The sequence below is a fragment of the Bidens hawaiensis genome, unplaced genomic scaffold (genome assembly GCF_021521415.1).
Source record: "Bidens hawaiensis isolate Kalapana, Puna unplaced genomic scaffold, B.hawaiensis_p1.1 tig00005195_1, whole genome shotgun sequence".
Lineage (NCBI taxonomy): Eukaryota > Viridiplantae > Streptophyta > Magnoliopsida > Asterales > Asteraceae > Bidens > Bidens hawaiensis.
Genome location: NW_027491335.1, coordinates 1,311,557 through 1,330,475, shown reverse-complemented (window position 1 = coordinate 1,330,475; position 18,919 = coordinate 1,311,557). Strand labels below are relative to the sequence as shown.

Here is an 18,919-nt window from a genome sequence, read left to right as displayed (position 1 = left end):
AAATTTAAAATTTTACAAAGCATAATTAAACCTTTCCTTAATACACTTGAACATCCTTTCCTAATACCCGTAATTTACTATTGAATTTGACTAATTTAATCACCAATAATAAATTATTTTAACAGAATTAACATATTTTATATCGCTATATGTATATATTATATAGTAAGTCAATGACCACAAACATATAGAAGCCATGAAGAATAACATATATTAAAAAATAGGTTAATTCAAAATATGTTAGTCTAATAGATAGAAGCCTTTGGTGTATGAAATCAACCAAAAATATAACAAAGGTGGTGAATGAAATAAAACAAAAATAATAAAATTTTCAAATAATTTTTTTTAATATTTCGAATTAAAACTATAGATACGATTTAAAAATATCAATTAAATATAATATTTTGTCTTCTTATTTAATTAATATAAGTTTACACTTTTAGCTAAATGTAATATCAATTAAAATTAAAAGGAAAGAGTTCAGGATAATAATTCAATAGCATTAATGAATCTTAATTTAAATTATTATTGATTTATTTTATTCATTTGGAAATTAGAGAAGGTCTTGATATAAATGGAAACTAAGAAATCAACCAATAGGAATGGGGGATTTTAACATAAAGCCTATTGCTTTAATAGTATAGTTAGAAGTTTTCATATTTTATTGTAATTCCAAATCTACACTGAAAACATAAAAGTAAAATTGTAATTATACACCAAAGTTGCATATATTTTGTTAATTTATTGACATTTTCGGGTTCTCGAATCCTATCCGGCCAACAACGCAACCGATTCAATATCTAATATGATTCTGAAAACATTAGTAGAACCATGTCGTCTCATATTTCGAATCCCAGGAAGTGCTGAATTGTTTTTCAACACTTCCATCAAACTTTAACCAAATCAGTTACCCTACAGGTGGCCAGAAGATTGATCTGTAACAGGTTATTGTGTCCTCTTAAGGCCAATCTTCGATTTCTTGGAAGACAGTATCAAAGACCAGTGTTTCGTTCTTAAACGCAAGATGAGTTCAGGTCTATCTAATCCAAAGAGCATTGCACATTGTTGCTAATATAGTCTTGAATGCTAGTACTAAACATCACCACTAAGCTCAAGAACATGATAAACGGGTCAGTTGATCAACTCCTCTATGTTTCTACTAAAGGTTGTCATAGTGGATCAGCAACACAATTTGCTGGCCAAGTGCATGATGGCAAAGGTTGGCCATTCAATAGTTTGGACTATAAAAAGTAACAAAACAAAGAAAAAAAAACCAACAAGAGTTATTTCTGGTACTAAAACAAACCTGATACAATTAACATATCTAGTACAAATACACGAAAAGAGCCAACTCATAAGTGATTTCTGGCTTCTCGAATACAAATCGATGGATATTATCACCCAACAGAAAACCAATCAAATCTTCTACAGACTCATCATACTTCAATGGAGTTTAGGCTTATGATCATTCCATTGAACCAGCATCCATACTATCGACGTGACTGTTTAGTAAAACATAGTATAACAAGAACCATCACAATCAGTCTTTCACTTCAATCCGGTTGAATTTTAGAATTAAGAGAATAATCACGACGAAAACTTAAATGACAACAATACCTGCGAAGAAACCAACGGTTGCAAGATTCTGAATGGCCATGGTGTGGTAGATCAAGTACTCTGTAGCAAAGTGACCGAGCGCATATATGAATGATAAAAAGGTTGCAAGATATAACGGCTTGTTGTCGAGGTTAAACGCACATAGGAAACACAAAGTACATGTAAGAAGTGTCCACACCCCAAACGTCCTCCCGTGTATTTCAGACACTGCACAAGAATTCATCCACAAAACAAATACTAAGTGACAAAACCACAATAACACAACACATTGCTATTTTAACCGGGATACATAAGACGGTTCAGCATATCTGCATAACATACAACTATTTATACAGTTAACATGATGTTCCACTAACTGACATACATGAATTTAACTACAAAGTTTTGCCAATATTCATGGGGCATCGATGTATCTTACTTGAAATTTTAAAAGTGTTGTTTTAAACACGCCTAACCGAAGTCAGGCACGTAACCGGTTCCGTAAACCAGAAGCAAAGCCAAAATTGTATAGTAATTTTATATTAAAAAAAATACATTTTTAAACCAATCCATTTTGATCCAAAACCCGTTCTGACCCGAACCAGTTCAAACCAAAATCCTAATATGACCCGACCCCTTTTGACCTGAACCCAAAACTATTCGAACCTGAAATCCGTTCTGACCCAAACCCGAAACCCGTGCCGACCCCAACCTGTTTGAACCCGAAACCTGCCCTCGACCCGTACCATAATAACCCTTTTTTGAATCAACCCATTCCGGCGCTAATCCGTTCTAACCCGAACTAGGATGACCAAATGGTACCGAACCGATACCAAAACAAGCATATTGGTACCTGTATCAAGTTTATTTTTTAAAAATAATCGGGATCGGGTAATTCGGAATCAATACTGGTACTTTTTTGCCTAGGGTACTAGTACCGAACCGAGCATTTCAGTACCATACCAAGTTTTTAATAAATTGGGGATCCGTACCGAGCCCATCCCTAATGTCCCATTTGCTAGACTTCTTAAACTATCATAGTTACTCCAATTGGCATAAAATTTCAATTCAAGATATTAGAAGCACAACCCAACAGTTAATATTGATCGTGAAGATAATTATAAAGGAATTGGATAATTACTAACTGGTGGTTTGGGAGAATACGGCACGGCGGAGAGCCCAAATGTCGACGAAACCGAACCATACGGAGGCCAGACGGAGTGAACCCACCAGCATTAACCACCATCCCAAACCTTTCATCTTCTTCTCAGATCCAATCGCACCCTCACCTTATAATAATATTATTGCAGTCTTCCCTGAATCCCTGTTTTAATATTACGAGGACTATATATACTCTGTTGAGTTTGTATATGTTGTGTTTGAGATTTTGGACTGGTTATACTCCGGAAGATGTGGTGCACTTATTATGTTTTTTTAAAGGACCAACTAAGTAATATCGGGTATTTCGTACGCGCCTTCTATTGGCTAAAGGTAGCCCGAGTCGGCCACGAGTCCGGACAAACGGAGCCCTTAGCGGTCCATCTATTGAGGGATTCCCCGGATAAAACCCGACCCCCATGCCCATCAAACGGCATGACAGCGAGGAGCCAATAAAACTGGGTGAGATCAGGACACGAACTCTGGCAAGCAAGCGTAATCTCTCATATCTCCCATATAAGTTAGTGATAGTGAGGTTTGAACTTACCTCTCATTAATAAAGTGAGTGCTCTACCATTGAGTCGCATCCAATTTATTCTTATTATGTAAAAAATAATAAAAATTAGGTATGTGTTATTTATAATTTATTAAGAAATCCTATTAAAAGCTTTTTACAAATTTAAAACACAAAAATAAGAAATATACAACTCGTGTAGGCAAGTATATGACTTGTATAGCTCTATACGATTTGTATATTTTACTAATCAACGTCTTATGACACACTTTGTCATCTATACGGCTTGTACAAGTCTATACGAATCGTATACCGTGTTATTTGGTTATAAGGGGATGGCGTATGAATAAAGCATGACTAAAGAAAAGCCGTTAAAAGGGAAGTGTCAATAATAGAAAATTGGGGGAGTGAAATATATAGTTTCGTTTTTTTTAGAGTTTGAATGAAAAACAGTAAAGATTTTATTCGTTTTTAAGGTGAAAGGAATACAAAAAAAAAATTACAATTTATAACTATACTTATTTATTAAACTTTGTCATATTTTTTTCTATTAAGTAGAACTAGAGTTTTACCCGGCGCGTTGCGCCGGGGCTAGTCGATAAAACTTAGGATGGTAAAACCTAAACATTGTCAGTTTCGGGCGTTGAGGCGGTAAATCGAAGCGAATTTGGCCGGTTTCAGTTACAAGCGTTATGGTGTTGGAACTAAAACAATAAATAAAACAAAAGAAAAATAATAAACATAAGTGGACCAATAAGGTAACATACGTCGATAAAACTCGAGCGTTTGTAAAACATGAGCGTTGTCAGAATGCCAGTCCCGACCATAGGTGGTGCAAATTCGGTTGGCTTGCGACACTTTCGTTACCGGAACTAAAAAGAAAAAAAAATCAAAAACAAAATTGAAATTCAGCCGTTTTTCGTTACCTTCGTTACGGTAACAAAGCTAAAACGAAGCAAAAAAGTCTACACGAACAAAAACAAAAAATTTACGGTACCGTAACTAAAACAAAAAAAATTGACATCCGGTCGGTTTTTGTTACGTTCGTTACGCAGCTGAGACTAAAAAACAAAAATAAAAAAATGCCGAGAACCAACAGGTGTTATCATTATCGTACATCTCTTTATACATGTTATTATGTGTTTACCTCCTGCCCATTGACAAAATAAAAAAAAAGCCAAAGTTACAACTCCCTCCGGTGAGTAGAACCTCAGTCCCCAACCATTGACAACCCAACAATGCAATGACTCACACAACCATCCAACTACACCAACACTATTGCTGAAATGCAAAACCCAAATAATTTATACAAACATCAGATAAACTAATGAATGCCACTTTGTGGCACCAACTTCCTCAATAATACTAATTAGTAATAATTATACTAATTAGTAATAATAGTAATGGTATGTATTTGTTTCTCTTCAAACTCATACGTAAAAAACTAGAAGGATGCCCGCGCGATACAACGGGTGTTTGAACCTGTTAATAACGTATAAATATAAGTGTTTATGGTTCGGTTAAAACCTTGAAACCGTTGAAATCGGTTATGTTGGTTTTTAGTTAAAATTGATGGTACATTTAAATTATTAATTATTTTAAACTAAATTTATTATTAAAGTTTAAACTGCGAAACCAAACTGGAACCAGGTCGTTAGTAACGATTCGGTTTCAACTTTCAATGGTTGAGTTTGGTTTTGGACGACAAAAAATAAGTATTAACGGTTGGACTCACAAGTTTAACTTAAAAACCATCAAAACTGACACTGAACACCCCTACGTAACATAAAATGCTCGTTTTTATGGTGCAATTTGTTTATAAAAATATTAACGTATGAAAAGGCTATAGTTGTTTAAAAATCATGGGTGAGAAGTTAGTTTACAAGTTAAATTAAAAACATAATATGGTTAAAGATGAGGGACCAAACTTGTAAGTTGAATGGATTGTGTTTAAAAGACATGTTTACCCTTACTAACACATGTAACTCATGCTTTAAGTGTTGTAAATTACTTAAAAATAGGTGTCTTAATTTGTCCTTGTTTGATGTATTATATATAGTATAGATAGAGAGGGTGGATAGGTTTTTTTTTATAGTTTTTGACTTGTTTTAACAATACTAATAAAGTTGTTAAAACTTTTTTCACAATAATAATAATAATAATAAATGCAATATGTAAAGTCGTAAAGACTTTATGAGATAGAGATGTCACAATCGATTTTATAGAGGTTCAGCTGAATGTTAGTTAATTCACTCTGGTCATATCCATAATCCTCCGATTGAGAGTTTTCCTCACTAAACGTCTCCTTAAATGTTAAGGATCGCCAATTACACATTTCACTCTTCAATGAAAGTGTTCACCTTCTTCAACACACTAGGCCAAGATAGCGTACTACACTATTTCAAGATAATGTGATTTTTCAACTAAAATAACCCTATGTCAAGATATAGTTTCAAGCCCAATGTTATAACACTATATCAAGATAGTGTTTTACCTTCGGATAATCAATTATTTAATCACAGGAACAACCATTAGGTTGAGAGTTTTTTTCACTAGGCATCTTCTTAAATGATAAGGATCACTAGTTACACGTTTCACTCTTTAAAGGAAATTAATGATCGTCTTCTTTAGCGTACCAGATCAAGATAGTCTACTGCACTTTGTCAAGATAGTGTAAATTTTCAACTAAAATAACCCTCTGTCAAGATATAATTCCCAAGCGAATGATAACATTATATTAATATAATGTTTTACGTTTAGCTCATCAACTAATCACAAGAACAACTATCTAGTGATGCCCCTCAATATTACATGAACGATTAGCGAATTGTATATTGGGTGCTCTTCTTCTGGTCTTTCTTTGATCTTGATCTTCTCATCAATTGAATGCTTATGTTTACGAAAGATATTTAATGTGTGTATGTATATGCTGTAAAAGCAAAGAGGTGAGGAATAAGGTTGCACAATACCAACGTTTATAGCCTAACATGAGAGACGAGTTGTTAAATACTTTGGATGATTCAATTGATTGTGGACGACATTTCTTAAATTATATGATTTCCTAAAACATTTCTTGTGGACGAGTTAAAGACATGAGTTTTTTTACCAAAATAGGTGTATGGGAAAAACTATTTACCTAAATAGGTGTTTTTAAAAATATTTACCGAATTAGGTTTTTTTTAATTCCTTCTTTATTTATAGATAACTAGCTTTTAGCCCGCGTGTTACGCGGGTTTATGTAAAAAATTAAACTACAACCAAATTATGTTATAGAAAAAGAAAATTAGAAATTTAGAAAACTTACCAACCTTACCATGCACCATAGATTCAAATTTAAACCTTGTTCTAATAGTTCTAACTCCTATATATAACCGGAAAAACAACATACTGATTTATCGCAAGCTACCGCCAATTTACTGAAGAAAAACATAGAATTGAAACATTTCAAGGTAATTTAAAGTAGGATATGCATTTCTTTGCAAAAACATGGCAGCTTGACTACATCAAGTTTGATCCATTGAACAATAATCTTATTATCTTAGATTCTTAGTAGATATCATCATATAAGAAAAAAATACGCAAATATTGGATAAACTATTAACAGATATATGTTTGTTGCTTGCTACATTTTAAAACATTTTTTTTCTGCTTATCTTTTTTTGATTATCTCAATTCTGACCAAGAAGTCAAACATAACCAAAATGATCCCTAAGGCAAGAATTACAGCGAGGACCAGAATGCCCCTATGCTCACCTAAAATCATTTAAATTATGTATATTCTGAAATTCTTAGCATAATTCCCATTGTCTAAAAACCCTTGTCATGCAAATAGTGATTCAGGTCATTTATGAATGGTCAACGCGAAATAAAAATCAACTTTAACAAAATTAAGTCAATTATGCAAAATTAATTTTTGACACTAAAAAAGTCATATTTGAGAAGAAAAAAAAGTCATTGTACCTAATATAAAATTTAATATTCTGCGAAAATATTACCTCATATATTGTTAAGTCAAAGTTATGCAAAATTTAGTTTGACACTCAAAAACATCATCTCCTTTATTCGATTTAACACAAAGTCCTTTCACCATTATTATAATTCAAAATTGCATTTTGACTTTACAAAATCAAAATATGGAATCAAGTAAAGTTGTTTCAAACTCGTCACTTATCTTCCAAAAGCTATGAAATCAAGTAAAATATCCATTGGTGCTCTTTTGTAACGGGCTAGATAATATATAATTACAAACCAGAACGTATATGTTAGCATATTATACTTATGTACATGCAATGCTTATCTTATATTAATTACAGTAAGTTACAATCATACATAATGGTAATTTTTTGTCTTAAATTTTTTAAACATGAAGGGTATAAAGGGAATAAAGCTTATATATTAGTAAACAAAACCTTTCTAATAATATTATGTGTACAGTGTGTTGCTTTCTTGAACTTTTTGAGCTTAAACGGTCTAACTTACACCACCTGTTTTGACCCGTTACCCGACCTAGCCATTTTTCCAACTTCTACTGTTCTACAAAAACTTTTTATTATTTATTTTTTGTCTTTTAGTCTTTTTACATATGAAGTGTATAAAGAAATCCATATTATATGATGGAAAACAGAATGTCTTAGGAATGTAAGATTTTGAAGGACTATATTTAAATTCTTATTACAAAGTGTAGAGAAATATCAAAACATACATTTACGTGTCAATTGATATTAAGTGTGCATGACCAGATTCAAAAAGTCTAAAATAACCGTTGTGCAAATTTGACTCGTAAATCAGAACTGGACTTGAAATAACTGCAGAAATTTAAACCAAAATTTGAACCTGACTCGGTGATTGCATGTTTGTTAAGTACAATGAATTTTCCAGACTACCCCAAATGAGTACTCTGCAAATTTGTAACGTGCTGCAAGTTTGATTTAATTGATCTCAACACAAACAAATTGCATTCCTAGAATGCCATATGTGTTAAAACAAATATGTAAAATATATTTACACTTTGTATCCTTCTATTACTAAACTTAAATTAACTGTCTAACACAGAAGAACCGCACCCATAAAAAGAATCACATTTGGATGAACATGTTTCATAACAAAAACCTTAAAAGGAATAATCAAACACCAAATTTAGAGTACAAATAATCATGATGTGAGAATAGGTACCAAAGAACAAACATTGTGAATAAGTAAAGTCAAAAAGCCAATTGACATATATTAACAATTAACTCATAAACATAGCCTTCTTATATACTTTACTCAAACGCAATCAATGAAAGAACTACATACTATTAGAAGCCACATTAAACCAAAAATTAATGATATGAAAAAATTTTTTTCAAAAACAATTTCATTAAAGCAACGTTCACCTTCTAGAGTTGAATCATCAACTTAACACTAAAATTTATCTCCTATGGGTATACCATCATGGTTGTTCTAGAAACAACCAATTATTCACCCATACCCAACATTCAACACTTAGGGATCTACTAACATGTTTAGTCCAAAAAGACACCCTAACACCTCAACTAATTATTTGCAAACTTAAAAAATATTCTTAAAACAAAACATTATACTTCATACATACATATTACTCCAAAAAGCACTCATATCTAAACATCATCAGATTTAGAGCCAATCATGTTGAAATTTATAGTACAACCATGTTCTAAACCTAGGCAGCTAGGTTCAAGGAAATTGATTAGCCCTAATACTTTCAAATCCAGTTAGCAAATTTCAAACCAAAGATAAATCTAAATCAACAAATTCACCAAAGTCCAAATTTGATCAGCGCTTCCTGAATGTGCACGATTTAGATGTGCATACGGAGATCCAACATGATTTTGACATGACCCACATAGAAAGATAACATATTTCAAAAGGCTTTCTTAACAAACCTTAAACGATTCGATCAAGGCATCGTGTGTAACTAAAGAAGATAATCTCTATCAAAATAGAAGCCCATACTATTTTGAAGATAAAGAAGCACCAGGCCCTCAACCAAATTCAACAGCAATGGCACCAACCAACTGCAATGAAATTAGATTAAGCATATTCACAATAGGCCCATACTCAAAATTTGATATTCAAATGAAAAGGGGCATACATTATATAAACCACTTACACAAACTCGTTTGTAGATCTTTCTTTCTAAGCTTGTTACCCGTTAAGTTAGATACTCATCTGTGAACAAAAATACATAAACCAAAAGTTAATTAACAGAGTAAAAAACGAAAACAGTGTCCAGTTGCCTTCTTTTTAGTAGTCTGATAAACAAATTTCCCACCTACCAAATCAAACACGAAAACCTTTAAATCTCATGTAATCTATTGCAATCTAGTCTTTCCATCACATCTTTTTATATTGAATTAGAGATAGCGGTGAAGCCCTGGAACTCCAAATCGAACAAATAATTACTGAAATCGAATATCATATAACGTTAGGGTTTGAAAGAAGCGAATCAATTAGCAAAGACATATCCGAAATCAATGAAAGATCTGGTAAAAATGGATAGAAACGAAGGTAAAAATTGAGACGTTCAATGGTAAAGACAATCGATTGGAGGATAGAATCACAGAAGCAAAAGAATAGATTAATAAGAAAATTTATACCTGATTATCTTCGAATTTGATATGGGTTTTGTGTATATTGAAGAATTTGATAAGCAAAAGGTGTTTGTGAATACGCAAGGAAGGTTTAGGGTTTGAGAAAAGGGAAAGTGGCAAGGAGGTGTTATGACCCGTATCAGGATTGGGTGAGACCATTTGGCTCAAACGGGTCAAGCGTACGAGAGTTCACCATTTAGGAATGAAGCAATCTGGTAGCTCTAGAGAGGGTGGGGAGCGATGTGAGAGCGACACGTAGGATATCATGGTAGACAATTATATAGATAGTTAGATTATATTTCTTTTGTATTCTTTTTTATTTTTCTTTATATTTGTAAAACTGCTTCATCACCGTCACCATCGTATTTCCGGCCGACCACCGCCAGCCCATCATCATCGTGAATCACCACCATTCCTGTCACTCGCTATCTTCGCCGAATTTCGGTGCTCAAACTGTTCGACAGTCGGCAGGAAGTCGAAGAGAGAGAGACGACGTAGATGATGTGGTTCTTGCCGTGTCAATCAACAGCCATCAATCGGAATTTGCAGGTTGTAGATATGGTGTTTGGCGGCGGTTCAGGATATCTACAACCTGAAAAACCAATCTATTTATATTTGTAATACTAATAATGATTTGGATTATTAGTATTAAATCCAATCGCCGGAAAAACCACCTGAACCGCCACCAAACACCATATCTACAACCTGCAAATTCTGATTGATGGTTGTTGATTGACAAGGCAAGAACCACACCATCTACGTCGTCTCTCTCTCTCTCTCTCTTCGACTTCCTGCCGACTGTCGAATAGTTTGAGCACCGAAATTCGGCGAAGATAGCGAGTGACAGGAATGGTGGTGATTCACGATGATGATGGACTGGCGGTGGTCGGCCGGAAATACGATGGTGACGGTGATTGAGAGGTGATGAAGCAGTTTTACAAATATAAAGAAAAATAAAAAAGAATACAAAAGAAATATAATTATCTATAAATAAAGAAGGAATTAAAAAAAACCTAATTTGGTAAATATTTTTAAAAACACCTATTTAAGTAAATAGTTTTTCCCATACACCCATTTTGGTAAAAAAAAAAAAAAAACTCTTAAAGACATTCTATGCATGGAATTATCCTTTAAAAAATTATTTGATTTCCTAAAATAATTTGTTTAACTAAAGTTAATAGAACTACATTTCATAAATTTACAAAATTATCTTAATTTTCAATGTGCTGGTATTGTGTTTGCATTATCTTTATTCTTTGATGTAAAATCTTTATTTAACACCTGGTTATTTTAATTATTTGTTTAACGTCGACTAAAAATGATTAATCAAGTGTTTATGAATATGTATGTGACATATAGGATCATTGATGAACTAGTAATATTTTAGGTCACATTAAGTTAATTCATCATTATCAAAACCACTAACACTAATTAAAGTCATTTAAATCACCATTTTTCCAACCCCATTCATTTTAAGAGGCAAGTTAAGAGCGAATATCATTAAAATACTTTATTTCCACTTCCTTTCATGCAAAACTCAGGAACATAAGTCTTTTGTAGTGTCTTTTCACTTTTCTTTGTAGTGTCTTTTCACTTTTCTTTGCTTCTCACTTTATAAAGAATTCGAGAACACATTGGTAGGGCATATGTAATAAGTAAACACCCTTCACAGAGGGCATTTTGATGGTGTCATTGACTAGCATCAAGTTACGACATAGAAAGTAAAGCTAAATAAATAAATTCGTTCTATCAAAATACAAAAAGATAACATACTTAAAACAAAACAAAAAACAACGGTGAACAAACAAAATAAAATAAACCCGCACGTTGTAGTTGCGAACTGATGGGGAATTCGCTGAAATCAACGGAAAAATAACGTGGCAAACAAAAAAGGGCACATCACGTCCACGAATTGGCACGAAGTTGGCTAGAATCGACATCGTATGGGCACCAGATCGTACATAAAAAAAACACTCGTTACGGTGGTAAACTAACACGAATTCGATCGGTATTAAGTTTCGGCACTATAAGTAAAGCAAAATTTTGGCAATTGATTTAAATTTAAAGAATTGAAGCACGTTTAATTTAATAACGACAGTCTTTTCTATTTTAAATTTAAAAAAAAATAAGTATTTCATATAGTTTTATTAGGTACATTAGAAAAATCAGATTTCTTTTCACGTTAAGCAAATAAAATGAATATTATATTTATTATAATATTAGTAATAATGTATTATATTTATTATAATATTAGTAATAATGTATATATGTCACTGGTTAAATAAATACTCTTTTCGTTCATTTGAAAGCGTCCACGTTTCCTTTTTATTTTATCCAATTACATATGTCAACTTTTCAAAATTTATTAAGTAATTTCCATGTATACCTCTACATAAATGAAATATTCAAACTTTCTTAAATTTTGTTCTTTTATATGTGTCAAGGGCATTATAGTTATTTGTTAAGCAAAAAATGCAATCATTCAAACTTTCTTAAATTTTGTGTTTTTTAAACCATGACAGCTGTAAAGTGACGAAGAGAGTAATACTGTATACAATAAAAAAAAATCACCCGATAAATAAATATAAATAAAATCAAAACAATATTAAAAATAACTAAAACAATAATTATTTAATGATTTGAACTTATACAATAAAAATACAAGTGAGAAACTAAACTAACAATAAATGAGATTCTCCTTGGATTTTACAAAAGCACACTATTATGATAAATACCCTTTTAACTACACCATTTTATTAAATGAAATTTCTAACTACACTCTTTTGGTAAAAAACTTTGTATTCTCATTGTGATATATATATATATATATATATATATATATATATATATATATATATATATTTATAGACATTACATAATTAATAAAAATTAATACTAGCTCTCTTTTGGTAAAAAAAAACTCTAGTGTTCTCATTGTTATATATATATATATATATATATATATATTTATAGATATTACATAATTAATGAAAATTAATACTAGCTTAGTCTGACCAAAATAAGCATTCAATTTTTTGTTTTCTTAAAAAATGTGTACATATATTTTTTTGAGTTTATTAATGTTTGTCATTGATCATTAAATTACATTAGTCCGACTTTTCTAATTTATTGTAAATTTAAATAATGATAAATACTTACTTTACGCGTCCCAATGAATGTGTGGCATGAAATGGCAGTAAATTATAAATATTGACTCCCAACAAATGTTGAGTAATTCCTGTAACAATTTACTTGAGCTATTGACTTCTTCATCAACCAGTACCTCCTCTTCTGTTAGCATAATATTCTGTTGCTACTTTTTCCTTCTTCGATCTACTCACTCTCACCATTCTTGTTCTTTGTGTTTTCAATTACATTAATCAAGAGCGATTGATATGATGAAACAAGATAGTTTTGCTTTAGAGAAAGGTCATGAAGCCGCTCAAGAGCTTGATGATGATGGACAAATTAGAAGAACAGGTACATATCCATCTTACTTTTGGCTATTTTATTAAGAAACCGTATATATAATCAACAAGAATTGTGTAAAAGTAAATTACACGGTGACGTTCAAATTAAATCCAATTAATAAACCGTATATATAATCAACAAAGCATTGTGTAAAAGTAAATTACACGGTGACGTTCAAATTAAATCCAAATGAATGTTGATAACTGCGAGAATCATATCACATAGTATACTTGTGCACATTGTTTTAAATGTAATAGATAAGCCAGTTTTGTAACAACCTATCTTGTTCTCTTTTTTCTCCGATTAAACCAACAAAGCATTATATATAAGTACGTATATTGGTTCTTAAAGTTTTTAATATAATATTATTGAATATGAAAAGTTTGTAACGTGTATATTACATTAAAAAGGTAAAATTATTAAACACATTGTGTTAATCTCCTTGATCTCACTCTTTCTTTATTTTTTTTATCTTCTCTTCTGATTTTTCTTAATATAAAAATATGTATGGATGCGTATATATGCATTTAATAAACCTATTAATATTATATATTTTTTAAAATAAATCTTAAAATTTATAAAATTATTGCAATTTAAATTAATTTTATAGAATTAAAATAAATTATACAAGTTTTAATGCGGTTTTCACTGTTTTTTAACATATTATTGATTATCAAATACCAATAAGCTTTAATTCAACTAATATTGTAGGGGATGGTGGGCTTGGCTACCTAATGATGTCCATATGAGGTCGCTTTTTGTCATTGGGTTATCCTGGATAAACAGACTCGCTAAAAAATAATAATAAAAGTATATTTATATATAGAATTGGTGTCTTGATTAATTTTGTATGCCAATTGTCATCAATTCTGATAAAATTGGGGTCTTAACTCCAAACATAGGCGGACTGAAAAAGACTAGTCCCTGCCTTGTTTTCATGATGCTCTCCAATGTCAGGATTAGAAACTAAAGCCCCTCACATAATCTCAATATTATTCCCTTTCAATCTTAATCTTTTGTCTTCCATTTCTTCTTCTATTACATTTATAAAATCACTTTATTGGAGCTCTCTTTTCATATAAAATCAAACCCAAAAAATATATAGATACTATTTCCTAATTGTTATGTAGAATGAATTCACATTTTATATGATTATTGCATCAAGCTATGAATTCATCCTTATATGTTCTTTTGATTTCATTTTATTATTATTATTCTTTTTACAACAAACAAAGATAAAAAGAAACCATGAATCTGTTATAGGTCTTAATTCTTAACTAGAAAATCGTATATCCCTTGATTGATTTTGAAGGGACATGGTTGAGTGCGAGTGCACATATAATAACTGCGGTGGTTGGATCGGGAGTTTTGTCACTCACATGGTGTTTAGCACAGTTGGGCTGGACTTTGGGGACATTTTTGCTTCTAATTTTTGCTGTCATCTCCTGGTACACATGCACCTTACTCACCAACTGTTATAGATCTCCTACAGGAGCTCGAAACTATACCTACATGCAAGCCGTCAAGAGTAATCTAGGTAAGAATCATGTTTATTTTCTAGCTAATTTTGCTTTAATTATATTTGGATTATGTATATAGGTTTATATTTTCTTAGAACTCCAAAAAATATAATAACCTAGAACCTCCTAACAACCAGTTATATTACCAAAACTTCATTAATTAAGATGTATTGTTAAACTAACTTTTACTCACGAGTTTTTAGGAGGGCGTCAACACATATATTGTGCGATAGCTCAATACGAAACTCTCATTGGTGTAAGCATCGGATACACGATCACAGCGTCGATCAGTATGGGGTAAGAATAAAAAAACTATACATAGCACATATCGCTCACCTGTCGATGTATCTTAATGCCTTCATTTATTCGTTTGAATAGGGCCATTAAAAGGTCGCACTGTTTTAAGAAATATGGTCACGACAAGGGGTGCCATACGCTGAACAGTCCTTATCTTTTAATCTTTGCGGGTATAGAACTCATTTTGAGCCAACTACCTAACTTCCACAAGCTATCGTTCCTTTCCATCATTGCGGCCATCATGTCTTTTGTGTATTCAACCATTGGAATGGGGCTCTCCATTGCCAAATTTGCAGGTTAAACATCATTCAAACTCATCATGAAATATCTGTTATATCACTTATATGTGTTAAATTAACGAGTATAGCAATCTATTCTCACTCAACCATTACATTAACAAGTATAAAAATGTGTTTTATGGGGATATATTTTTATATATTAATTGCATTGTTTGAAATAATTGAAGACCGAATTTTGTTTTCATAAACATATATTTTTTATCTGTTACTTAAATTTTAATTTACAGTGTATATTTACTTTATTGTTCCTAGAAAACATAATAGATTTTTAACATATCACAATCACACGTAAGCCTCGCACTTGACTCAAGTTGATATACCCTGTACAACTATGCTATACCAGTTGCTTACTTTTTTTTGCGGCAACTCACATACTATCTAACATACTATTAAGTTACATATTTTTTTACTGCCACAAGATTTGAACCCATGATTTAGATAGTTAATCAATATCATGTGAAATTCATTTTTATCTATTTATATATCAAAATCCTACAATAATATTTGGCCGATCTGTATTATTGCTAATTATAAGTGTAAATTTGGTCAAGAGACACTTGCTTTATAGCATAAAAAGGACATCCAAAGGAAAAAAGTTGATACATTCTTCAAATAGATATGCTTACATTGTGATAGCCGAAACTTATAATTTTTATTTTTGAATGACAGAAACTTATAATTAACAACTCTGTATATATAAGTTGATTTTTTTTGTTATCAATTTTTAAATGTTGAACTATACAGGAGGTGGCCTTGCTAAAACAAGTATTGGAATGCCACCTAGAGAAGATATGTCAAGCAAGGATAATATATGGAACATTTTCTGTGCAATCGGAGACATTGCCTTTTCCTATGCTTTCGCTGATGTTCTCGTTGAGATACAGGCATATCTCTCTTTAAACACACACATATTATGGATTAAGATATAATTTAAATAGTTAATAATGAAATTTTATGAATTATAATACGATATTTTTTGATATAAGATATGGTTGAAATTACGTATAACTTACTAACAGTTTAATAAATTTGAATTATCTCACATTATATTTACATTGTTGGGGCAGACCTAATCGGAAGTAGTATCAAGATAGGTTACCTCTTGGGAAATCTCAAATCTCCATCAGGGTAGCCAAAAACTAATACACAAGCTCCTAGTTGGTAAAATGGACAATATTGGCCGGTTAGTACAAAAGGCTGAATATTCCATCTTTATGAATCGTATAAGTTTCCTTATATGTTTCCTAGTGGCCATAGTAAACAATATTGGTTCATACATCGCCTTGTATCTTTCTTGGTTATCAATCTCATCATCATGGCTATCGACGTCTAGATCTTTAAACAAATATAATTATCATTTCTAGTCATGTTATCTTTTACGAGTCTTCATTTCCGTTTGCCTCTTTTCCCCATAGTCTTTATCGTATGCCTTTCTAGGGTCTCACATTCCCAACACATCCACTGCGGGGTGCAATCATTAGACATATTACTCATGAACCCTCCCTCACCCAACCATCTAGCTCCCCATCCCATACTAGGGTGGTGAATCAGTCCCCAACTGATCCCTCGTCCACTCAAGACTTTTAGATCATGAAAAGGTGTCTAAGTGTTAGTCGGTCAAATCCCTGATGACACCAACTTACGAGCTCCATAGTTGAGCTCTTGTTATATCGAAGTCTTACAGGTGTATTACAATATTTCCTGTTCATTAATGCATACATCTCTTATGCGATTCAACATGCTCGTCTATACATACCTTATCCACAAGAACCACACTTAAATGCTCTCAAGCACATTCTCCATTACATTAAAGGAATTTTAGATCATAGGCTACAACTATATGTATCTCATAGCTTATTCATACACAAAATGGGTAGTTTGTGTTTTCTTGGGAGATAACTTATTATCTTGGTCATCTAGGTACAAAGCCATTGAATCTCGTTCCAGTGCTGAAGCAAAATATCGCGGTTTGCTAATTGTTTCCTTGAGACATGTTTGATCCATATTCTAGTTCTTGAGGTTCATTTACTTCATCCATCCATTGCCTAATTTGATAAATTGTGCCAACTACATGCCCACTAACCCGATGCAACATCAATGCACCAAACGTATTAAGAATTACTTTAAGTTTATCTTTATTTGCCAATTTTCGCTCCAATTTGAATCATCTTCGTAACCGCAAGGTTGTAATAAATATTGTAATCTGGGCTTTTTGTATATTTGGATTAAGCCCATTACAATTTAGCCAATTGGGGTTTACGTTAGGATGTCGTCTAAGTCGATCTATATATACCATTGTACATTTTTATTGAAATCACATAGAACTAGTGTACAAACCTCGTTAGTGTAGACACGAAATATAAGTAAAAGATTCCTTTTTGAATGCAGGATACATTAAAACAAAGTCCTCCGGAAAACAAAGTCATGCAAACGGCTACCACCATTGGGATTTCAGCGTCTACATTCTTCTACATGTTGTGCGGGCTACTTGGATATGCGGCATTCGGTAACAACGCACCAGGGAATTACTTAACTGGGTTTGGTTTCTATGACCCATTTTGGCTCGTTGACATTGCGAATTTGTGCATTGCTATACACCTTCTTGGTGCTTACCAGGTACTTAATTAATCTACTACAATTCATTACTCATTTACTCAATTACTCATATATATGTTTATTCTTCGTGACATTTTATTTCAGGTAATAGTCCAACCTGTTTTCGGGTTCGTGGAGAACTTGAGTCGCAGAAAGTGGCCAGAAAGCAGATTCGTCAACAAGGAATACACGATGGGTTACTTTCGGATCAATCTTTTCAGGTTAATCTGGAGGTCGACATATGTTATACTCGCAACACTAGTAGCAATGATGTTTCCATTTTTTAATGCTTTTCTTGCTCTAATTGGCTCAACAACGTTTTGGCCATTGACAGTGTATTTCCCCATAGAAATGTACATTGTGCAGGCAAAGATCCAAACGTATTCGTTTCGGTGGATTTCCTTGAGAGCTCTTAGCTTGATGTGCTTGTTTGTATCAATTATTGCGGCTGCTGGATCGATTAGAGAACTTGTTACGTCGGTCCAGACCTCCAAGCTCTTTCTATCAGAGTCCTAGCTAGTTCTTACTTTCCTTTTATTTGCTTTTGTGTCAAAACAATAGTGATTGTTGAACCAAAGGGTTTGGGATAATGCATTTGGGATCTTATTTATGCATCTTTTTATGCTTTCTGATGCATCCAATTTCACCAAGGTGTTTAAAACTTTAAATCCAACCTTTGCAATTAGCCTGCTAAATATTCTATCCGTCTTTGGTGATTGGTCTTGCCCATGTTTGATTTGACTGTTGTTTGTAGTATGTTTGTTACTTCGTTTGATGTTTTTAGAAGGTTATAAATTTATAATATATTAAAAATTATATTTTATGCTAATTGATTACCTTTATTATTATTATACTCGG

At 32.2% G+C, this 18,919-nt stretch overlaps 1 protein-coding gene and 1 pseudogene across 2 annotated transcripts; one reads left to right on the top strand and one right to left on the bottom strand.

Annotated features, from left to right (window-relative positions):
• Positions 1-1,245: 1,245 nt before the first annotated feature.
• On the bottom strand, positions 1,246-2,907 carry LOC143629426 (ergosterol biosynthetic protein 28-like; annotated as a pseudogene). Its single transcript, XR_013152950.1, has 3 exons — positions 2,742-2,907; positions 1,618-1,824; positions 1,246-1,502 (listed from the first exon to the last, which is right to left on the bottom strand). The product of XR_013152950.1 is annotated as an ergosterol biosynthetic protein 28-like (transcript).
• Positions 2,908-13,277: 10,370 nt separating this feature from the next.
• LOC143629376 (amino acid permease 1-like) lies at positions 13,278-18,577 on the top strand. The gene is made up of 4 exons (XM_077098669.1): positions 13,278-13,359; positions 16,211-16,350; positions 17,855-18,082; positions 18,167-18,577. The coding sequence occupies exons 1-4, from the start codon at positions 13,278-13,280 to the stop codon at positions 18,575-18,577; spliced, it is 861 nt and encodes a 286-aa protein (XP_076954784.1).
• Positions 18,578-18,919: the final 342 nt, after the last annotated feature.